Below are 22,734 nucleotides of genomic sequence, written 5' to 3' on the forward strand. Positions count from 1 at the left end.
AACTCGAATATTTTCATCTACAATATTCCTTACCCCACGTCTCACGTAGCAAAAGTTATAAAGCACCAAGGCACCTTCACTTTCTGTATCCAAATGGATGAAAAAGACATTTTGAGCTAGGCCTGTTTTTATAATGACCACTGGAGGGAATCAGGGATGACTTTCCCTTACTCCCCCAGTGGTTACTGACCCCTCCCCTCCCACCCCAAACCCCAACCCATGATTAAAAACATTCCTTGCTAGCCTCAGATGTAATCCAGAGGTTCATTAGAGCAGCATGTCGGTCTCTGTAGTCTAGTGGTGGGTGCAGTGCACTATAGACAGGTGGACCCAGGCCCATACCTCCCCCCTTACCTGTTACACTTGTGGTTGAAACTGTGAGGCCTCCAAAACTCATCAGAAAACCACTGTATCCACATATAGGTGACCTCTTCACCCATAAGGGTGATTGCAGTGGTGTACAGTTGGGGGTAGTGAGTTTTGGGTGGGTGTTAGGGAGCTCAGCAGACAAGATAAGGGAACAATGGTGAGATGTGTACCTGGGAGCATTTATTTGAAGTCTACTGCACTGCCCCCTAGGGTGCACCATTGCTCTCCTGGGATGTCTGTGTGGCCAGTCTGCTAAGAATGCTGGTTCCTCCTACATCCCAATGGCTTGATTTTCTGCATTTTTCACTTGGACTATTTTTTATTTTAACGGACCAAAAAGATAAACGCACAGAGCACAAATACATCTAGCAAATAGCCAGTCTTAAAAAAATATATATATATTTTTTCTGTTTTGAAAATGGCTACATTCCCCACTTTAGCAAAACAGCCAAAGTTGGACTTAGACGTCATATTGAAAATAGCCCTCCACTTGTCCTTTCACTGGTTCAGCACAGACCTGTGAATGACGATCAAGACAAAGCATTCCTTTCCACTCTTATCTGTATACGAGTCTCATATCTTCCAAACATTAGCATGTAGATAGCCAGACCTGTCCCATCCAGCCCTATTTTAATCTTTTGTAAAGAACACCTTAAAAAGGCAATCTAAATGCAACTTGGATCAAATTAAAATTATTTTTATTACAAAAATATAAACCGTATTATAACAAAGTAGAAAAGCAGATCTAGATTAAATCATTTTCAGGGTAAGACTTCACAGTGCAGATATCTTCATTATCTTTTCTTGAGTGTGTATAGAAAACCACACAGCACACACAGTAGTACAGAGAAAGGGACTGAATTGGCATGTGGGAAACTTTAAAGCACTTTGCCGACTCTGATGTCCATCTGCTTTCAAACTAATATTTTCTTCATATGTTAACTATGTGACTTATTTGTGTTACCGATATGTCCCAATGCAAATGTGTTCTCACCACAGTGGGACACTGATTTCCTTATGACAGTTCATACCCACAGGAAAAATTATTATTATTAAAAACATACACACAGATTTTAGTTAAGTGAGCAGTTCTCTCACCAAGGAACAATTCTACCACCACAAAGAGCCAGGAGCTCAGGTTCTGGAAACTGAGCTCCGTCAGTAATCCCTTCCGTGAGAGCTATTTATAACGAGTCCGGGGAAGACTTCAGTCTAAGTACCAGGAAACCATTATCACACTGAGTCAGCTGACAAACATATTGGGCTTTGACCTGTCTCCTCAATAACTGCCATACAAACGGAGAAAGCACAGCAGTGGGGCTACAGATTTGTCTTCTAGGCTTCATTCAGAGGAGCTGATGGTGGATGCCTCTGTCGCTGTAGCCTCATTAGTAGCATGAACAGGGTGCCCTTGACTGGAGATTCAGGTGGAACTCTTCAGGACCCTCAACAGATTTCTTCTGCACTACAACTGTTTAAAGCAAATGGAGCAGCTAAATTATCTTTCGGAAAAGTCTTAATGCGCTTGGGTGAAGACTCTGTGCCCACCAGCTAAAAGGGTCACAGGCAGAACAGACTGAGGCACTAAAACCATCATGCTGGAATCACTTCTTCCTTGTCTGCTCCATCTTGCGTGAAAAGCTCCATCATCTCCTTACAGTCTGGGTCAACGAGATCCGAGGGTTTCTCACCTTCATTGTTTGTTACATCCAATTTGGCTCCAAGAGAGATGAGGTATCTAGAACAGGAAGAGGGAAACATTAAAGCAAAACACAAGGACACCCATGTCACAACTAAAGGGCTGCAACTTGAGGAGGCTTAAATTGCTGAGATCCAAGCAGGCACGGAAAGGACATTACTTTGAGAGCATGATTAAGAGTATAAATACCATACTGGTTAAGACCAAAGGTCTATGAAAAGTCCAGTATCCTCTTCCACTAGTAATTAATCCAGGTCAGAGTAGATTAATTCCTTGTTACTTACAGGGATAAGCCATGCCTTTCCCCAAGTCTAGTTGGCTAATCATGGTTTATTGACCTGTTCTCCACAAACCTGTCTACAGTACATTAGCAACTTTCCCCGCATCTTCCAGCAACAAATTCCACAACTTATTTGTGCACTGAATGAAGAAACTACTTCTTTCAATTAAGTTTCAAAAGTACTCCCTATTAGCTTCATGGCGTGTCTCCTACTCTCAATTAGCGTTTGAAAGTAAATCAGCATTCCCTTGTTATCTTTCCCACCACATTCGTGAGTTTATACACATCTATCATCTTTTCTCCAAGCTGCATGTGGAAGAGGGAGGATTTATGAGTACACAACCCTGGATGTCCCACATTTCAACTTTCTACCTAAAATCATACATTTGACTTCCAGAACCTCCCTCCCTCCCTATCCTGTCACTGGTACTCATGTACCATCACTGGCTCCTCCCTAGCATGGTCTAAAATCCCATCTAGGTAACACGTGAAGTCCACCACCTTCACACCAGGCAAGCAAGTTACCAGTCTTATTTACTTAGTTAATGCATTTGACATACCGCTGAAGCCTACAGATAGGCATAGAGCGAGCGGTTCACTCAGAAATATCTGTACAGGTCTTTTGTGTCCCAAATGGGTTCACAATCTAAGTATTATTTGTATCTGGCAGCCTCTGACAATGTTTTTATAGGGAAGTTGGGTTTATTACATTGCCCGACATAGTACCAAGCTGATCTCTGCTAAGAGCAGGGCTTTTTTTGAGGGGGTATTTGGGGGTACTGAGTACCGGCACCTTTTCCATTGTCTGCTAAAATTGACCCATGAACCTCAAGTTTTAATGAAAGAGGTCAAGCTCTACACACCAATTCTGCCTTGTCATAGATTCTGTGACTGGTTGCAGGGGGCCTGGCTATTGTGGGGTGGGTCCCTTAGTGATCACCCCACCCCCTGAAGGGTGGCCTGGCATTTGAGTACCGGCACCTTTTTCGCTAGAAAACATGCACTGGCTAAGAGAAGCATACCTGGCTATGTCAGCATGGTTATCGCTGCAGGCCATGTGCAGGGGAGTCCAGCCGTTCTCATCTTGCTGGTGAATGTCTGCACCATATTTAACCAATAGTTTCACGCATTCTAGGTTTCCTGCCAGCACAGCCTCATGCAGGGCAGCCATACCTACAAGAGAAACAAAACCTTTTATTATCAGCGCTGCAAACACATATGTTATAGTAATCTGCCAACAGATGGTTTCTCTTGAGAAGACAATTCTTTCCTTTAGAAATGCAAAAACGCAGTACTTCGAAGGGTCCTGACATCTGAAAAAGATGTGTGTGGGCTTGAAAGCTTATGTATTTGCAAGGAGATTTTTCCTTAACTTCAGCTGTGCTTTACTAGTTAATCTTCAAATCGCTGTGCTTATTTTAGCATGCTTTAAAATTCAAGATTTCTTAACCATCTGGTAAACTATTGGTAGGAGAACTATAAATACTTTAAACTACCTCCCACATATGACTGGCAGTGTTAACCTTTTGGAAGCATCTCAGGAACGTACACTGAGTCCAATACAGGCACCTCTTCAGGAGAATGTGTGATAGAGCTGCTTTGAAAAGTACAGTACACACAGAGTGCTCTCAGGCTTCGTGAGTGAGGCCAGGCAGCCCTGCCCAAGGCTCTTGTTTAGAATCTGAGAAAGAAGCTGTTCAGAAGGTCCAAAGACATTAATACTGAGGAAATGAGCCCCCCACCCCCACCCCCCGTAATCTGAGATTGAACAAAAACACAGCAGAAGAAGCCTCCATGGCTATCAAAGAACACCAGCCACACAGCGGTGACCAACCCACATCAGACAACACTATGAGTCTTTAAAAACTTCTTTTATTCTCAAAATCCAAGACGTTTTAAACATTTGTAGTGTCATCGGATGTGGGTTGGTCATCATTGCTGTGTGTCTAATGCTCCCCTTCCTCTACCATCTTGAAAGCTCCATTTATCCCCGTCCCTGCCATCTACATGAAAAGAAAACACTGTACAAGGACCAAAATGACAGATGTGTAGTTAAAAATATTTGCTTTTCTTTGAAGCCTCTGAAATAATATAGAGGGTGCATGGCAGTACGATGGGTAAATTATCTGGGATGGAACGTGCCCTCTCTTCAGTGGCTAAAAGTATGCAGATAGTTGTAGGATTATATGGCGGGGCGGGGAGGAAGTAGTGTTCAAGACCTTTTCCTACTGGTTGGGCCATTCGGTCTTCTTCTGTGATCAGGAGCTATGCACTGGCAAGGAGGCTCCAATGAGTGAGAGAAGGGGCTCAGTGTGCCAGTGAGAAATTCTTCAAATGAGTGTGACACATTCCTAATGCGAGAGACCCTGGCACTCTGCATGGGAGGAGGGAACAGCCCCATGCTGACTGCCACTACTGGGGCCAGGTCACACAGGAGGTGCAGAGGGATCCCCACTCCTGCATACACAGAATTTGGGAAACATAGTTTAGGGCTGAAGTCTTCCTCCCTCAGATCTGTTGATCAGTGCTAAAGTTCAATTTGAATTCGTTATGTGTGCACAAAGCTGTTGACTTTGTGCTGCTTTGGCATCTGGGCACAAGCAGCAAGGCCAGAAAAATCTAATTCATTAGAAAGAGTATGACTGTCAAAGAGTGTAATAGTTTCTCCACTCTGCCCATCCACAATACCTGCTCAACACTTCTGTTCCTTGCTCTCCATCAAAAACCTTCTTTCGTCCCAGGCCTTTTCTTTTTTTTTTTTTTTTATTCAAATACTCCACTGGGAATCCATTCTACCCAACCTCCCTCCTTTCCATAAATTGCAATTTTATTTCCGAGTTAACCTCTTCCACAAGTCCTTGTTCCAGAGTCTGTTTTCCACTGAAGAGAGCAACCAAAAGAGGGTCCAAATCTTCCGCAAAGCGCACAAGCAACCACAAGAAGAGCAGAAGAAGCCAAAAGGACCAGACTGAAGACCACAAAGAGTAACAGCACCAAAATAATTTTATTAGGACCCTACACAGTCCGTGTTTTGGCCAAATAGGCCTTCCTCAGGGGTCTTCAAATTGACGTATACAGATGTTCCCGTAAAAGCCAATCAAAGTGAAGGATGCTATTGCAATAGCATCCTTCACTTTGACCGGCTTTTACAGGCATTAGTGTCTATGCTCCGTTTCAGATAGCACCAGCGTTTTTGTGCTTATTCTTTCTATCCCCTGTAATTTTGGAGGAACATCTGTATACGTCAATTTGAAGACCCCTGAGGAAGGCCTATTTGGCCAAAAACACGGACCGTGTAGGGTCCTAATAAAATTATTTTGGTGCGGTTACTCTTTGTGGTCTTCAGTCTGGTCCTTTTGGTTTCTTCCACTCTTCTTGTGGTTGCTACCACTGAAGAGAGACCTGGTTCCCATGCATTTATGCTTTGGAGAAGAGAGAGCTGAGGGGGTTATGACAGAGGTCTACAAAATCTTGAGTGGAGTAAAATGGTTACATGTGAATCAGTTGTTTACTCTTTCAAAAGTTACAAAGACAAGGAGACACGCCATGAAGTTATATAGTAGTACTATTAAAATAAGTAGGAGAAATATGTTTTTACTCAACAAAAGCTCTGGAACTCATTGCTGGAGGATGTGGAGCTGTTAGAGTATCTGGGTTTAAAAAAGGTTTGAACAAATTCCTGGAGGAAAAATCCATAAACTGCTAATAAGGAAGACAAGGGGGAAGCCACTGTTGTCCCCGGGATTGGTAGCCTGGAACATTGCTACTCTCTAGGATTCTGAAAGAACTTCTGACCTGGATTGGTCACTGTTGGAAGCAGGATACTGGGTTACATGGCAATTCTTATGTTATTAAATGTCTCTCTAACTCCCCCTTTTCCTCCCTTTACTCTGGAGCAGGGGATTTTCAGCCCAGTTCCTGGGAAACAGTCAGGTTTTCATAATATCTCCAATGAATACGCATTTAGTATAAAATTGTTGTAAATATTATCCAAAATATATATGCAAAAAACATACATGTAACAAACACCAAATAAATATACTTTATTATAACAGAATCAAAATATTCTATTATAAACATCATACAAATCCCCACTAATACCAAAAAGTATTCAACCCCTGGGAAAGGCACAATCAAGGCATGAACTGAACTCAATGCCTTCATGAATAAATCAAACATTAATAAGACAAAGCATAATACTTAACTCGAACAGTCTTAAGATGTTCCATCTATCGTGCACTCTCCCAGATCAAACATTTTTTTTCATCCCCTCTTAAAATCAAAGTCATCATAATCTGAAGAGGTCCTCCATGATAGAACTGAAGTCCAAAGAGCAAAATAGCTGTCAGTGTTTCATAAACAAAATGCTCAATGCCAAGATCTGTGGCTCAAAATTTCAAATATGCTTCTGGTGAACTGTAATTCATCCACAGATACTGCCCTGCTGCAAATGCTGCATTCAAACCTTCAAAATAGACACAGCTAAGTTTGTTTCTTCCAGAAAAAAAAAAACTATTAAACGAAGGATTTTAATTAAAATAACGCCTCTGTCTCGATGAATATGGAAGCAGTGCATTCAGATCTCTCATATGCATATTTATTGTGGATATCCTGAAAACCTGACTGGTTGGGAATACTTTAACCTTTCAAACACTTAACGATGACAATCCATAAAATGAATGACCAGAAAATTGAAAATAAATCATGCAAAGTATTTTTCATGCAGTACAAGACATAAGACAAGGTCAATGTGAATAACACAGTAGGATTCAGAAATGGTTTGGACAAGTTCCTGGAGAAAAAGTCCATAAATTATCCACATACACTTGGAAGAGTCTTTGCTTATCCCTTGAAATGAGCTACAAGTTAAAAAAAAAATACATCTACTGGGTATGTAAGATTCACATGGACTAGTCACTGTTGATAGATCGTGGTCTCATTTAGCATGACCTTTGCGTTCTTGGGGGTTGAAGGATGTTTCGAGAGTCACTGCTCTAGATCACTCGTCAAGCTTCATGATTGCTCCTGTTTTACAGACCTTCCAGGGTGTCAACCCTGCTACAAATTTTGGATTCATAATCACTGAAAACTTTTCCACTAGACTTTCCCCAATATTACTTATCAAAATGATGAAAAGAATCTCTAACACCCCTTCACTTGGAATGAACTTCTGTTATTACCCTTTGCTGCTCCCACTCAACCAGTTTCTAACCCACTCAGTCCTTGTTGGGTCCACTCAAAGGCTACTCAGTTTATATATAATTCACTTATCAGGGATCTGTTTCTACATCCAGCACACAGAAACCAAGGGCACAAGTGAGCTCTGAACATTTTACAGAGATTCTAATGGCAACAGATGGATTCAATTGGGATTCTCGCAGTGAAGCACCTAAGACTGTCAAATGCTGGTTGAGCCCTTAGGAGCAGAAATGGGTTTCAAGCTGCCAGAAGCTAATGTTCTTTCCTGCCTTACCTGACAAGTAGATGGTGTCCAAGGTGACCTTCCTGGCCCGTATAAATCTGCCCACCTGTTCCAAATCCCCCTGCCGAATGTGATCCTGGAACACAATATCATTGGGAAAATGTACAGTGCGAGCAGCTTTGAACCTTACTGAGGCACCATGCCTTGGTCTTCGAGCTGGATAATACTTCATCGCAGGAGCAGGGGATGGGACGGCACAAATTATGGCCCCAGCAACTGTCACTACAAAGTCAACGAGATCTCTAAAGGATCAGCTAGCTCACGTCTGTACCAAGCTCAGTTCAGTTTCAAGTATCAGAACACTTGTCTGCCTATGACTTGCAACAGATACATTCTTGATAGTGGTAATTTTGTAAGAAAGCTTTCAGGATTCTTCAGTCACATTAGCAGGTTGGGAAGGGGGTTATTCCTTCATAGAAGCTTCTCATGACTGCAAGATCTCAGAACACAACTCCTTTTATAACCCCCACCCTACCCCACCCAAAACACTATTTTCAGAAATCTCACCTCATAGCTGCCTGGCAGGAGTTGTCCAATAGACACTTTCCAGCACAAGTTAAGGGCTCAGTTTACAGATCAACTGATGGAAAACCCAGCTGTCACTCTGCACATTTTACAGAGGGGGCTGGACCCCGTGCTTGTCATGGGTTGCAGTAAACACCCACAAATCATCTCACCAAAACCAGGCTCATTTGTGCAATTGTAGAAAAAGAATAATTATGACTAGATTTAATCTGTAGGTTTGGCTTTTCAAATTCCCACCTCTCAGCTCCAATACCTTCTTCATAGCTCTGAAACCAACATAGTAGAGCTGAAATAAAAGTACTTCCTTTTACTAAGCTGTGGTAAAGATTAAAACGTGCTTATCGCAGGGTGCACTCGGGAGTTCCGAAGTAGGTTTTGCATGTACTACCCCCCACACTAAAAAAAATTATTTCTTTTCATTTGGGAAGCTTGCCAGGTGCCCTTGGCCTAGATTGGCCACTGTCGTGGACAGGATGCTGGGCTCGATGGACCCTTGGTCTTTTCCCAGTGTGGCATTACTTATGTACTTATGTCCTCTACTTGGCTCACTTTTATTACATAGAGCAGTGATTTAACCTATTGTGATGTCATAGTGGCTCATTCCACCAATAAGAGCCAACCTCATTAGTGATGTCACAATGGCTTGATTGTATAGAATGTTTGTACGTTTGGGAAGCTTGCCAGGTGCCCTTGGCCTGGATTGGCCGCTGTCGTGGACAGGATGCTGGGCTCGATGGACCCTTGGTCTTTTCCCAGTGTGGCATTACTTATGTACTTATATGTACTTAGCACTGGGGGCATGTTTGGGGGCAGAGTGGATGCAACTACGCTAATTGGTTAACACATGGGTATTGCCACTGATTAACACAGGGATTAGCGTGTGGGCTCAGGTGCTAATGGGGAAGTTAAGCACGTGGTCATTATTGAAAAAACAGAAAAATGTGCCTTTTACTGTCAGCGTTAAAAGTAGCCTCAGCATGTGTTAAAGACCTGTGTTGGGGTTATCACAGGCCACTTTTTAGAGCTGCAATAGTAAAAGAAGCCCTTTGTGATTTGTCCATATTTATTTATTGATATGGTTTTGCCTCACACATTGTTCAGTTGTAGCTTAAGGAAAGTTACATCGAGGTACAGGAGGTAATTATATCTTGCCTTTTTCTTTTGTCTATGTGTATTTCTTTTCACCCAAACAAAAGCAATAGAACATAGCCATATATTAAGGTGGGCCTTGATAAATTCTTTGAAATGTGGAGCCAGCTACTGCGACCTCTCCCAATATCCCACTTCAACCTCCTTCCCACTCCGTGCCTAAGTTGCTAAGCCTGTTTTTCCATTGTATGTCTATGGGGAGGGGGGGAACATTTAATAAAATCAATCTTAAGTGTGATCCTGTATAGTGCTAGCAGAAGCCAATGGCCTCACATCTTCCCCCCCCCCCCCCCCCCCCCATCAGTAGTACAATGACCATGACCCCTACGAGCTGTACCTGAGGCAGATGACTTGTTTCACATCAAAGTCCAAGTACCCCACTAATCTACCTCATCTGCCCTCATCATGCACCAGTCTGTCTCTCAGCCCCAGTCTCTCAGTCCCCTCCCAGGCAGTCATTCTTCCAATTCCTGATTCCCCCATGCCCTATCTCCACAGCTCCCCCAGCAGGCTTTAATCACCTTTCTACTGTTGTTGCCATGAGACCTTTCATTAGGTTTATGCCAACCTATTCTCGTTGATACGTTGAAACCTTCTGCTCAGTGTGCTGCTGCGGATAAGAAAGCAAATTGAATGTTAGGTATTATTAGGAAAGGAATGGAAAACAAAAATGAGGATGTTATAATGCCTTTGTATTGCTCCATGGTGTGACCGCACCTTGAATATTGTGTTCTAATTCTGGTCGCCACATCTCAAAAAAAGATATAGTGGAATTGGAAAAGGTACAGAGAAGGGTGACGAAAATGATAAAGGGGATGGGACGACTTCCCTATGAGGAAAGGCTAAAGCGGCTGGGGCTCTTCAGCTTGGAGAAAAGGCGGCTGAGGGGAGATATGATAGAGGTCTATAAAATAATGAGTGGAGTTGAACGGGTAGATGTGAAGTGTCTGTTTACACTTTCCAAAAATACTAGGACTAGGGGGCATGCAATGACGCTACAATATAGTAAATTTAAAACAAAATCAGAGAAAATGTTTCTTCACTCAACGTGTAATTAAACCGTGGAATTAGTTGCCAGAGAATGTGGTAAAGGCAGTTAGCTTAGCGGGGTTTTAAAAGGGTCTGGACCGCTTCCTAAAGGAAAAGTCCATAGACCATTATTAAATTGGACTTGGGGAAAATCCACTATTTCTGGGATAAGCAGTATAAAATGTTTTGTACTTTTTTGGGATCTTGCCAGGTATTTGTGACCTGGATTGGCCACTGTTGGAAACAGGATGCTGGACTTGATGGACCTTTGGTCTATCCCAGTATGGCAATACTTACGTATGCCACACAGGGGATGATGCAGAAAGATACTACCTGGTTTACTGGGTGAGCAATGCAAAGAGGTTGAGCATGAGTAAACATGGCTACACATTCCATTAACATGAATGGTAATGCAGTAAAGTGAAGGTACTTTTTCAAATGAAGGAAAACTCTGAAATGAAGGGGCATAGGATGAAGTTAAGTGGAAATAGACTTAGGAGGAATCTAAGAAAATACTCTTTCAGGGAAAAGGTGGTGAATACATGGAATGGCCTCCCAGTGGAGGTCACGGAGACAAGAACTGTGTCAGAATTTAAGAAAGCATGAGACAGGCACATGGGATCCTTTAGGAAAAGGAGTTAGTGGTTGCCGAGGAAGGTAGACTGGATGGGCCATTTGACCCTTCTCTGCCATTGTGTGTTATGTTGCTACTTACCTATAGCAGCTATTCTCCTAGGACAGCAGGCCTTATAAATCTCACAAATTGGTAAGGTAGGTCTGCATTGCTGACCTGGAGCTTGTTAACAAGCTTAAAAATAGGTCTTTGAGGACGAGACACACTCCATCGCACATGCACAAGTGGCTTGAGTGTGAAGCCCATCTAAATCAGCTAGGTGAGATGCATCCATCAGCACTTTCGTAGGCTGTGGAATTTGGAATGGGAGTCCCAGAGTCAAATGGGATCGAATTGTCCAGCAGCGTAGAGACTGAACCAGCTCTGGTATAACTTGGATGACATCCTCTAAGTTCCCCACGGTCTGACACTGCTGGGAAGCTAGGGGTCATTGGGCAATTCTCACATGAAGATGTGCTAAGGGTATTTCATAAACAGTAGAGGCCTTGGGGCCCAACAACTTCAACATCTGCTGAGATGTGACCTGCTGAGATGCGAGATATAGAAACCAGTTAAACACAAAACCTGGATACAAAATATCACGTTGTGGACTCCTGAACCATAAAGCACTAAAGCAGACTGAGGGTCTCTGAACATCTTCCTGCATAGAAAAAGTTCTGTTTCCAGGCGGGGTCACGTGACCCACGCAACTGCGTTCTTCAACACGCTTTCCAAAAATACTAGGACTAGGGGGCATGCGATTAAACTACAGTGTAGTAAATTTAAAACAAATCGGAGAAAATGTTTCTTCACTCAACGTGTAATTAAACTCTGGAATTCATTGCCGGAGAATGTAGTGAAGGCGGTTAGCTTAGCAGAGTTTAAAAAGGGGTTGGACGGTTTCCTAAAGGACAAGTCCATAAACCGCTACTAAACGGACTTGGAAAAATCCAAAATTCCAGGAATAACATGTATAGAATGTTTGTACATTTGGGAAGCTTGCCAGGTGCCCTTGGCCTGGATTGGCCGCTGTCGTGGACAAGATGCTGGGCTCGATGGACCCTTGGTCTTTTCCCAGTGTGGCATTACTTATGTACTTAAGCAAGTCTTTACCACTATTTAAACGTGTACAGCAGTAGCGCTCATGCTGCTGCGGCGTGCGTGTCGGACGCATGCCGGAGGAGCACACCTGAGAGACAATATCTGTTGATTTTGAAATGACATGTCCTATGGGGGACCGATGATATCTTCTAGACTGTCAGTCACAGTGAGAACTCACGAGCAGGAAAAGTGCTGGTTACAACGAAGTTTTCGATTTCCACTCAAGGAAAGCAAGTTAAGTTGGATAAATATTGATGAGAACTTATGTGGTTGATGATGAGGAAATACAGCTAGTGATTAAGAGACTTATTGACCACAGTATTAATGGTCCATCAAATGATCGTAATCTTTTCAGCATTGTTTGCCTGCATGTTTGATTAACAACGTGGGATGACTGGACGGTCAGAAGTTTAGTTATGTAATTGAGTTGTTTACATCCTTAGCAATAGAAGAATTTAGATCTGAGCACTTTGGTGAATAAATTGTTAAAAATTGACATCCTTCCTCTTGTTTTTTTAGCTACAGAGGTTTTCTTCCAATTATATTGTTCTTGGAAGTTTTTACTCTGTTTTTTTTTTTCGGAGGTTGGTGGAGCCTATGATATTAGCCAATACAGTGGTGTCCTAAGTTGTTGGTACCCTGGGCTTTTGAGGCTTATTTTATTAATTAAAGTTTATTTATATATTTGATCCCGAAGTGCCCAGTCTAAAGATATAATACAGAGTGTTTTTGGAGGTAGTATCTATTTGAGATACCATCATTGACATCAATTCAGAACATAGGAGCCAACTTTTCAAAATTTTTGGGGGTGCTAAGCCCAATGGAAATGACCCCTCCCTGGACACATACAAGGAATTTTCTCAATATTGGGGGTGCTCAAGCACCCACAGAGTCGGCTCCAATGATTCAGAACATGTTAGTGCATCTTTCAAAGAAACCAGGGTTCTAGCTTCTCTACCAGGGAGCACCGAAGCATAGTCCCTAGAACTCATGGCTCTTTTGAGCATGGATTCCACCACCAGGGAATGAGGAGGCAACTGGGGCCTATCAAAGCCAGGGGAATATTGAATTCAGTCCATGGTGTCAATCTTCTCAGGGAGGAGAGGGACTAACAGAGGGAAATCCCAGTTCTTCACTTGAATGTCCCATAAGATCTCGTGAAGCAAAACAGTCACAGCCTCTCTAGGAGAAGAGTTGTAGTCCAGGATCTCGAACATCTTAACCCTCGGTTTATCCTCCACTTCCAAAGGAAATGGGATGGCAGCTTCCATCTCCTTTACAAAAAAAATGGGAAGGAAAAGCTCTCAGGTGGAGACTTCCTCCTTTCCTGTGGAGGGGAGGAATCAGATGGGATACCATAGAACTCCTCCTATAAGAAATACCGTGAATCCTCTTCTGAATCCCATGAGCAGTCCTCATCGGTGTCACTTGGTGAATGCCAAGTGGCTGCCTAGCATATCTTTCATTAAAGGGGAACATAAATAGTGAACACAGCACTTGCACAATACGTTGTAATTAAACTTCAATGAATCATGTGGTCTCATGGGAGGGCCAAGACTGAGCCTACCTCGACGTAGAGGGACTATGACCCTGAGAAGGGCATTAATGTGAAGCTTCCTCCACCATTGTCAAAGGTGTGCCAACACAGGTGGCAGTTGACACCGAGACTGCAAGGGGCATCGGAGACCTCACCACAGGCTGATGGCCATGCAGGACTGCAGCAAGAACCCTGCCAAAAGCTCAGGGGGCAAGGCCCAGATGTGCTCATCGAGGGCCAACATTGGGAAAGGCTGGGGTGCTGGTGTAGAAGCAGGCTTGCGGGATCAAAGTGGGTGCCTGGTCCTGGCTGTGTGAAGACCCATGCGTCAGCACCTCCTGTATAGAGGGGGAGTGGTCCTCCCGGCACCGACGCTTATTGGAGACCAGTGAAATCCTCAGTGCCCTGGAACTCCCAGGACCATGCATTGAGGGGAATCAATGACAATGCTTATTCTGATGCTTGCCATTGATGCTCGTTGGTGCTAACGTGGACGATGTTGAGTCCTCCTGTCACCTTGGGGTTAGGTCCAACACCGATCTGTCCCAGGGGGGGCCTACATAGTGGCTGGTGTTGAGGCAGGTGGAGACCCACAGTCACTTCCAGTGTGAAAGGGTCTCGCACCCATATGGACCAATGCACCCGATGCAACACCTGATGCCAAAAACACCGACATCAAGGCTTCAGCCCTGGCTCAAAAAATGGGAAATGGGACTTGATATACTGCCTTTGAGGGTTTTGCACCTACATTGAAAGCGGTTTACATATATTCAGGTACTTATTTTGTACCATAGGCAATGGAGGGTTAAGTGACTTGCCCAGAGTCACAAGGAGCTGCAGTGGGAATCTAACTCAGTTCCCCAGGATCAAGGTCCGCTGCACTAACGACTAGGTACTCCTCCACTAAAATTTTTTCTCTCTGAGCCTCTGGCCAAGTGTGTTCTCTTCTTCACATGAAGCCCGAGAATATAGTTTGCAGGGGTATGATCAGGCCCCAAACACTGCAGACACCGAGAATGGGTGTCCTTGCCAGAGATGGTCTTGTTGCACCAAGAGCAGCACTTAAAGTCACTGGGTAACCTTCAATGACATGAAAGGAAAAACAACCATGGCCAAATCAAACGACTTAATGGTGCTAAACAAAAGGAAGAGCATCAAAAAAGAGAAAAGGGAAATACCTAACTGGAGCTCAGGCCTAAACACAGCCCAGTGAGTGCGGTAAAAACAAAGAAAACTTAGAAAAACAGATGGAGGAGTGGCCTAGTGGTTAGGGTGGTGGACTTTGGTCCTGGGGAACTGAGTTCAATTCCTGGCACAGGCAGCTCCTTGTGACTCTGGGCAAGTCACTTAACCCTCCATTGCCTCATGTAAGCCGCATTGAGCCTGCCATGAGTGGGAAAGTGCAGGGTACAAATGTAACGAAAAAAAAAAAGAAAGCACAAAAAGATCAATTGAACCAGCTGCAAGGAATGGATATATGACACGTCCTCTCCTCACTCTAGACTCACAACGCAGATCTGTGTTACCCATTTGTGAGAATTATAGGCCTGCTGGTCCTCAGAGAATTAATTTTATTTTATTCTCTATGCTGATGACTCCCAAATCTACCTTTCTACCCCTGATATCTCACCTTGCATCCAAACCAAAGTTTCAGCGTGCTTGTCTGACATTGCTGTCTGGATGTCTCAACGCCACCTGAAATTAAATATGACCAAAACTGAGCTTCTCATTTTCTCCCCCAAACCCACCTCCCCGCTCCCCCCGTTTTCTATTTCTGTTGATGGCTCTCTCATTCTCCCTGTCTCCTCAGCTCGAAAGCTTGGGGTCATCTTTGACTCTTCTCTGATCATATCCAGTAGATTGCCAAGAACTGTCTTTTCTTTCTTTACAACATCCGTAAAATCCGCCCCTTTCTTTCCGAGCACTCTACCAAAACCCTCATCCACACCCTTGTCACCTCTCGTTTAGACTACTGCAATCTGCTTCTTGCTGGCCTCCCACTTAGTCACCTCTCCCCTCTCCAGTCGGTTCAAAACTCTGCTGCCCATCTCGTCTTCTGCCAGGGTCGCTTTACTCATACTACCCCTCTCCTCAAGACCCTTCACTGGCTCCCTATCCGTTTTCGCATCCTGTTCAAACTTCTTCTACTAACCTATAAATGTACTCACTCTGCTGCTCCCCAGTATATCTCCACACTCGTCCTTCCCTACACCCCTTCCCGTGCACTCCGCTCCATGGATAAATCCTTCTTATCTGTCCCCTTCTCCACTACTGCCAACTCCAGACTTCGCGCCTTCTGTCTTGCTGCACCCTACGCCTGGAATAAACTTCCTGAGGCCCTACGTCTTGCCCCATCCTTGGCCACCTTTAAATCTAGACTGAAAGCCCACCTCTTTAACATTGCTTTTGACTCATAACCACTCGCCTCCACCTACCCTCCTCTCTTCCTTCCCGTACACATTAATTGATTTAATTACTTTATTTTTTGTCTATTAGATTGTAAGCTCTTTGAGCAGGGACTGTCTTTCTTCTATGTTTGTGCAGCGCTGCGTACACCTTGTAGCGCTATAGAAATGTTAAATAGTAGTAGTAGTAGTAGCATTTGTATCCCACATTTTCCCACCTCTTTGCAGGCTCAATGTGGCTTACATACTACCATAATCGGCGTTAACCGATCCGGTATGAACAAATACAAGTTGCGAGTAATATCAAGGTGATAGAATGGTAGAGTTCTCCAGCAATGCAGAGACAGAAAAAAGGCCTCAACATCACAAAAAGTTTGTTGCGAGGTCCAGAGCAGCATAGCATAGAAGGGTTGTTTGAGAGCAGTGGGTACCTAGTGCCACTAGATGCAGATTTGCCCAACAGGGTTGATCCAGTCCTGGCTGTTGCATTGCAGGGACTTGTGGTTCTAATTTCCTAATTGGATTCCTAAGAAATGCAAAGCTACAAAGTCCCTGCATGCATTGGAGTAAGCCTGAGACTGGATCAACCCTGTTAGGTGAATACGGATCTAGTTAGCAACCCTAGGCACCCCCTCTCTCCTAACTTGACTCCGCTGCCCCAAATAGCTTTTCTATATTGATCCTTGAGATTTAGTGGCGCCCCTGTCCCATCCAACCAACACCCCTTTCCCCAACTGTAAATCCTTGGTGTCTAGGTTATCCTCCCACCCTCCATTTCTCTCTAAGGCATATCTTAGCAGAGGGATGTACAATGGCCACTCACTCCTGCCTATTGTGTCTCCAGCTTGAAAAATGGTGACAAGTAGCAATTTCCTTATTTGGCAGACTGACCCTGCCTAGAAAATCCCAGGATGCCCCACGCAGGGTCAAGTGTCACCAAGATGGTGGTGCCAGAGGCAGGAGCAAATGGATATTGCTCCCACCTTTGTTAAGGTACGCCTTGGGGGAGCTGAGGGGAGGGGGGGGGTGGAAGGGTAATTGACAGATTTTTAATTTCAGGGGTAGGGGGTTAGGGACAGGCATTTTGCCAGCGGCTTTTAAAAATGTATTTCTTTAATGTCCCCATTCTCATCAATGCATGAGCTCACACACTGACAGAACAGCAACATTGTGCAATGAGTTGTGGATTACCACTGCAGTTTTAACATGGCGGTATCTGCATATTCATTGCTTAAAGCATGCCATGGTATTTTTTGCTCAGCTCACTAATTTCATCAGAAGCAGCTGCACACTGAACCAGCTCTACCACATGGCTTTCTGCTTTGGCTGCACAGTTTACGAACTCTAGTGCAAGTCTCACTAGACATACCCCTAAACAATCCTAGCTTTTTTTTTCCAGCAGCAGCGTGAATTCCTTGGCACCAAGGTTCAAGTTTTAGGCACTGGGGGCAACCCGGTGCCCAAGATTTGTTGAGCCCGGCCTTAAGAGCAAGATTTACTAGAAGGAGTTTCCTTCAGGATTGCAAAGGTTGGTCATGTTTCAAAAAACAGTGTTAACCGAATGCCAAGTGGCTGCCTAGCATATCTTTCATTAAAGGGGAACACAAATGGTGAACACAGCACTTGCACAATACGTTGTAATTAAACTTCGATGAATCATGTGGTCTCTTATATTAGAGTCCATCCTTTTCCATCTGAATGCTACCAAAACCATTAGACTACAACAATCTACAGCCCATAGTTCTCCCACTGAACAATACATCCTCATGTCAGTTGATTAAAAAATTCAGCTACACAATTTATCTTTAAGTGGTAACCAGTGCAGAATCCCCATTCCCAAATCACTACATTGACCCTTTTGCAGATCTCCACACTTCCTCCACTCAGCAGCAGGGCTCCTCTCCCCATTTGTGCCCTTCTCCTCCATTACCAGGTCTGACCTTTCCACTTTGCTGTACTGTGCTGCTTAGAATAGCTTTGAGTACATGCATTACTTCCATTACCAGGTCTGGCCTTTCCACGTTGTTGTGCTTAGAATAGTTTAGAGCATATGCACCTTGCTCCCACCCTGGGAATAATGAAATCCAAGCCTAAAATCTAACTTTGATGAGTGGTTAGTGTGGTGGACTTTGGTCCTGGGGAACTGGGTTCGATTCCCACTGCAGGCACCGGCAGCTCCTTGTGACTCTGGGCAAGTCACTTAACCCTCCATTGCCCCAGGTACAAATAAGTACCTGTATATAATATGTAAGCCGCATTGAGCCTGCTATGAGTGGGAAAGCGCGGGGTACAAATGTAAGAAGAAAAAAAAAAAAAAAAAAAAAGATACACAAATCTTAAAGCTTTGCTCTCGCTGACATTCCTTAATCATCACTTCCCCAACTGTAAAGGTCTAAAATACAAACTAATGCATGCGTCAACCTTCTCCTAACTGAGCACACAATTCTGGAACGCACTGCCGCGGAACTTAAAAACGCTCTATGAACTAACTAACTTCCACAAATTACTGAAGACTCATCTCTTTAACAAGGCTTACCACAAAGACCAACAGATGTGAACTCTTATACAAATATCCAGAAATGCCTTGCTATATATGTTAGTTATGTTACTAGTATGTTTTTTTGTCATTATCGTGTTATCAAGACCCTTCTGTAAGCTAAATGTATACTTTCATAAATGTTGCCACTACTCATGATCTATTGTAAGCCACATTGAGTCTCAAAGAGGTGGGAATATGTGGGATACAAATGCAATAAAATAAATAAATAAAATTGTACTAAATATGTTTCCTGAAGCATCTTATGCTCCACAGTGCAAAGAAATAGGTTAGCAGTGGCAGAAAGTAAGTCCTTCCTTAAAGGAAGCTATGTGATACAAGGTTCCATGCTAGGACCCACCGACCAGGAAAAGGATCTAGGAGTCATCGCTGATGATACTTTGAAACCCTCTGCTCAGTGTGTTACTGCTGCGGCAAAGAAAGCAAATAGTATGTTATGCCTTTGTATCTCTCCATGGTGCGACCACACCTTGAGTACTCTGTGCAATTCTGGTCACCGCATCTCAAAAAAGATACAGTGGAATTAGAAAAGGTACAGAGAAGGGCGACAAAAATGGTAAAGGGGATGGGACGACTTCCCTATGAAGAAAGGCTTAAACGGCTCAGTCTCTTCAGCTTGGAGAAGACAGGTGAAGGGAGGTATGATAGAGGTATATATATAAAACACGGAGTGGAATCGATAGATGTGAATAGCTTGTTTACTCTTTCCAAAAATACTAGGACTAGGGGACACCCAATGAAGCTAAGTAGTAAATTTAAAATGAATCAGAGAAAATATTTATTCATTCAACCTGTAAACTCTGAATTCATTGCCAGAGAATGTAGTAAAAGCAGTTAGCTTAGTGGGGTTTAAAAAAAGGTTTGAATGGCTTCCTAAAAGAAAAGTCTATAAGCCATTATTAAAATGGACTTAGGAAAATCCGCTGCTTATTTCTGGGATAAGCAGCATAAAATGTTTTGTACTTTTTTTGGGATCTTGCCAGGTATTTGTGATCTGTATTGGCCACTGTTGGAAACAGGATGCTGGGCTTGATGGACCTTCGGTCTGTCTCACTATGGCAATACTTATGTACTTATAAGTACTTAGAGCAGCGCAGGAAACCAGCATCCAACCTCTGTATAAAGAGTTCATATTCAAGTTGTACAGAAACTGATAGCTCACGTAAGCAGAATTTTAAAGAGAGAAAAATGCATCCACTCAATTCTTCCTCCCACATAAAACAAAGGAAAGCATGGCTGATAAAAATGTTCATAAAAACAAGCCTCCCCCCATACTGATCTACTACTAAGTGTATAGAGGCAGGTACTTTCTCTGTCACTAGCAGGCTCACAATCTAAGGTGGGGGGGAGGGAGTTTGTACCTGGGGCAATGGAGGCTGAAGTGACTTGCCTAGGATCACAAGAAGCTGCAGTGAGAATTGAACCCAGATTCCCAGGATCTCAGCTCACTGTGCTAATCATTAGGCTACTCCTCCACTCCCCCATAACATTAACAGATGAATGCACAGTATACATATTCCACACATGGGTAAAAGTTATTTTTTTGTAACCATTGAGGATCCACCAGATGCAGGGCCACATTATGAAGATACAAAGGGTGAGAAGGCTGTGGAGACCATTAGGGTGGTTCAAGAGAATGGTTGGGTAGCTCCTGAAGCATAGGTGCACCCCAGACAATTGCAACACAGCCACAGTGTCTTACACAAAATGTTTCAAAAGTCAAGAACATTGAAAAGGTTTCTTGAAATGCTGAAAGCAACACCGCAGAGGGGGCTGGGTTAATAGATCCAAGTTTCCAGGTTTATTAAAAAACTTAATATCCCACCCATTGTAATACATTTGAGCGGCTTGCAATCTTTAAGTTAAATAGTCAGCAAAAGGGAGGGAGGGGAGATAAAAGTGGAAAATACAATGTCCCATTTTTGCCGTTTCAAGAGAAAGGCAGTTTCATAGACTCGAGCAACACTGTCAGAGTCGTCGTTGTCAACGTCCATGCCTTGCTCGTCAGTGCCCTGTTCCTCCTTCTAAAATTACCTGCAGTTCCAGTCAGTGACCTGTGGGGGTCACTGTAGAGTGGTGAACTTGAGGCCAAGCTGGTGATATCAGAACTGGGCACTTCTTAAGCTGGTTTCTGAGTGTACTCAAGGTTCTAGCAATTATCCTTGACTAAGCCCAGGCCTGCCTGGGGCTCTGCTAGTTCCAACTTCGGTTTCTTTGCAAGGCTGTGGCCTGAAGCTCTGCTACAGCTTTCTCCTTATGCTGTGTTCCAGAGGAAGTCTGCCTCCAAGCCTGGTAGTCCTGATGAGTAAAAGCTTTGCCTTCAGCTTTCACCTTTACTTTTGTCCAGTGAAGCCTGCCTGTGAGTCCAGAGCCTTCTCTACCTCAGCTGAGTTTCCTGTCGCCCACAGTGAGTCCTTAGTCACTATATGCAGCGAGTGGCTTTGTGGCCTGGATGACAGGTAGTGCTGCAGGTGCAGCGGCTGAGGCCACATCTCAAGGCATCTCTGGACAAGAGAGCGGTGCTTGGAGCACACAGGGGTCCGTGTGGGCTGTTCCTGGCCCTTGGTTGCTGTGCTGGGCCATGTAGTCTTCTGCCTTGAGAGCACTGGCTCAGGTTTGGCTTCTTCACCTTGCCTGCCTTGGGAGCATTTGGCTCAGGCGCCTCAGTGACTGTTTGCTTGTCTTTGGTGACATCCTTAGTCTTCTGTGAGCGGAGTGACCCACTCTTGCCTCTACCTGCAGTGCAGGTCCTCAAGAGACTTTCTTTTCCCTTTGTTTTGCGTCTGATTTTGAGGGAGGCTGCTTATGTTTTATTTCCCTATACAGCTAGGCTGTTCGACTTTACCTTATTCTATGTTTTATGTTTGCCTTGCTTCAGCTAGGTTCGACTGTATAGCTAGGCTGCCTGTTTTCTTTTCTGTGCCGTTTGGCTACCCTTTTAGCCTTGTGTTTTTTGCTACTACTAAAGCTGCCTCAGTTCATCTCCACTTGTGGTCCAGTCCAGACCAGTTCTTGGGAGTACTCTTAGTTCTGAGGGGACTCTGTCTACCCAGAGGTGGTTGAGTGATTCTCATGCGGACACCTCTGGGCCAAGGCCTCACAAACGTCAAACACTCCATCTTGACCTTCTACTGGAATGACTACTAGCACAGAAGTTAGTCAAATAGGTTTTAAGACCTGTTTGAACAGGGAATGTTCTAGGTGTAGACAGAGTGGAAGAATGTTCCATCAAGTCTATCCACTGATGCTAAAAATGGAATTCCTGATAGTGTTGTGAGCAGATATGACAAAAGCTCAGTATGATAAATTGATTTTGTTGGAGAGACCTGAGAGAGCTTGTGGGCTGATAAGGGTAAACCAGTATGATGGATTTTATGAACCAGGAATAGATCTAAAATGTTTCTATGTGAGACAGGTAACTAATGAGCTTTTTACAAAAATTATTCATTTATAGATTTTAAACATACAAGTAGAACACTCGCATAAGAAAAACAGTGAAAGCTTCTTTCCAACTTAAGTATAAATCTATAAGAAGGCAATAAACTATTGCCAAAGTCTACTTAAGAAGAAATAATGAAAAAATCAAGGTTTACATCTTCCTGAGACCACTATAAAGAAGAAGGAGTGGAGATATAGAGGAGATCAAAACAGAATTAATAAAGAAAGGCATAACCACACCCAGACTGTAATTCAGTTTATAGGATATAATGTTCCACTACTGGTCAACTTCCTTAGGTCCAAAAAGAATCTTAGATGATCAGGTCCAAAGAAAATATATTTCAAACCAAGATACTTCACAACATTTGTACGGATGTGTCAAAAAAAGTTGCTTCTACTGTCTTCTCTCATCATTAGAAATGCCTTATCTCTTGAGTAGATTTTATTACCTCTGGGTAAAACCAGACCCGTTGACCACAAAATTGACAAGCAGAATTTCTAAAGTTTGTAGTCTCATTATCAAACTCAAATCCTGCTCAAAGGCAAAGCT

General features: G+C 43.5%; 1 protein-coding gene across 1 annotated transcript; it reads right to left on the bottom strand.

Annotated features, from left to right (window-relative positions):
* Window positions 1-1,041: 1,041 nt before the first annotated feature.
* PPP1R27 (protein phosphatase 1 regulatory subunit 27) lies at window positions 1,042-8,251 on the bottom strand. The gene is made up of 3 exons (XM_030205161.1): window positions 7,822-8,251; window positions 3,371-3,521; window positions 1,042-2,107 (listed from the first exon to the last, which is right to left on the bottom strand). Exons 1-3 carry the CDS (start codon window positions 8,000-8,002, stop codon window positions 1,963-1,965), a joined length of 477 nt encoding a protein of 158 aa, XP_030061021.1. The 5' UTR covers window positions 8,003-8,251; the 3' UTR covers window positions 1,042-1,962.
* Window positions 8,252-22,734: the final 14,483 nt, after the last annotated feature.

This window comes from Microcaecilia unicolor, chromosome 6 (genome assembly GCF_901765095.1).
Source record: "Microcaecilia unicolor chromosome 6, aMicUni1.1, whole genome shotgun sequence".
In the NCBI taxonomy this organism is placed as follows: domain Eukaryota; kingdom Metazoa; phylum Chordata; class Amphibia; order Gymnophiona; family Siphonopidae; genus Microcaecilia; species Microcaecilia unicolor.

Excerpts from the sequence above, each read along its gene's own strand:
- PPP1R27 (XM_030205161.1), bottom strand. The coding sequence starts at position 8,002 with ATGAAGTATTATCCAGCTCGAAGACCAAGGCATGGTGCCTCAGTAAGG. Across the intron at positions 3,522-7,821 it reads GGACACCATCTACTTGTCAG|GTATGGCTGCCCTGCATGAG; the intron begins GTAAGGCAGGAA and ends TTTCTCTTGTAG. Across the intron at positions 2,108-3,370 it reads AACCATGCTGACATAGCCAG|ATACCTCATCTCTCTTGGAG; the intron begins GTATGCTTCTCT and ends TTCCTGTTCTAG.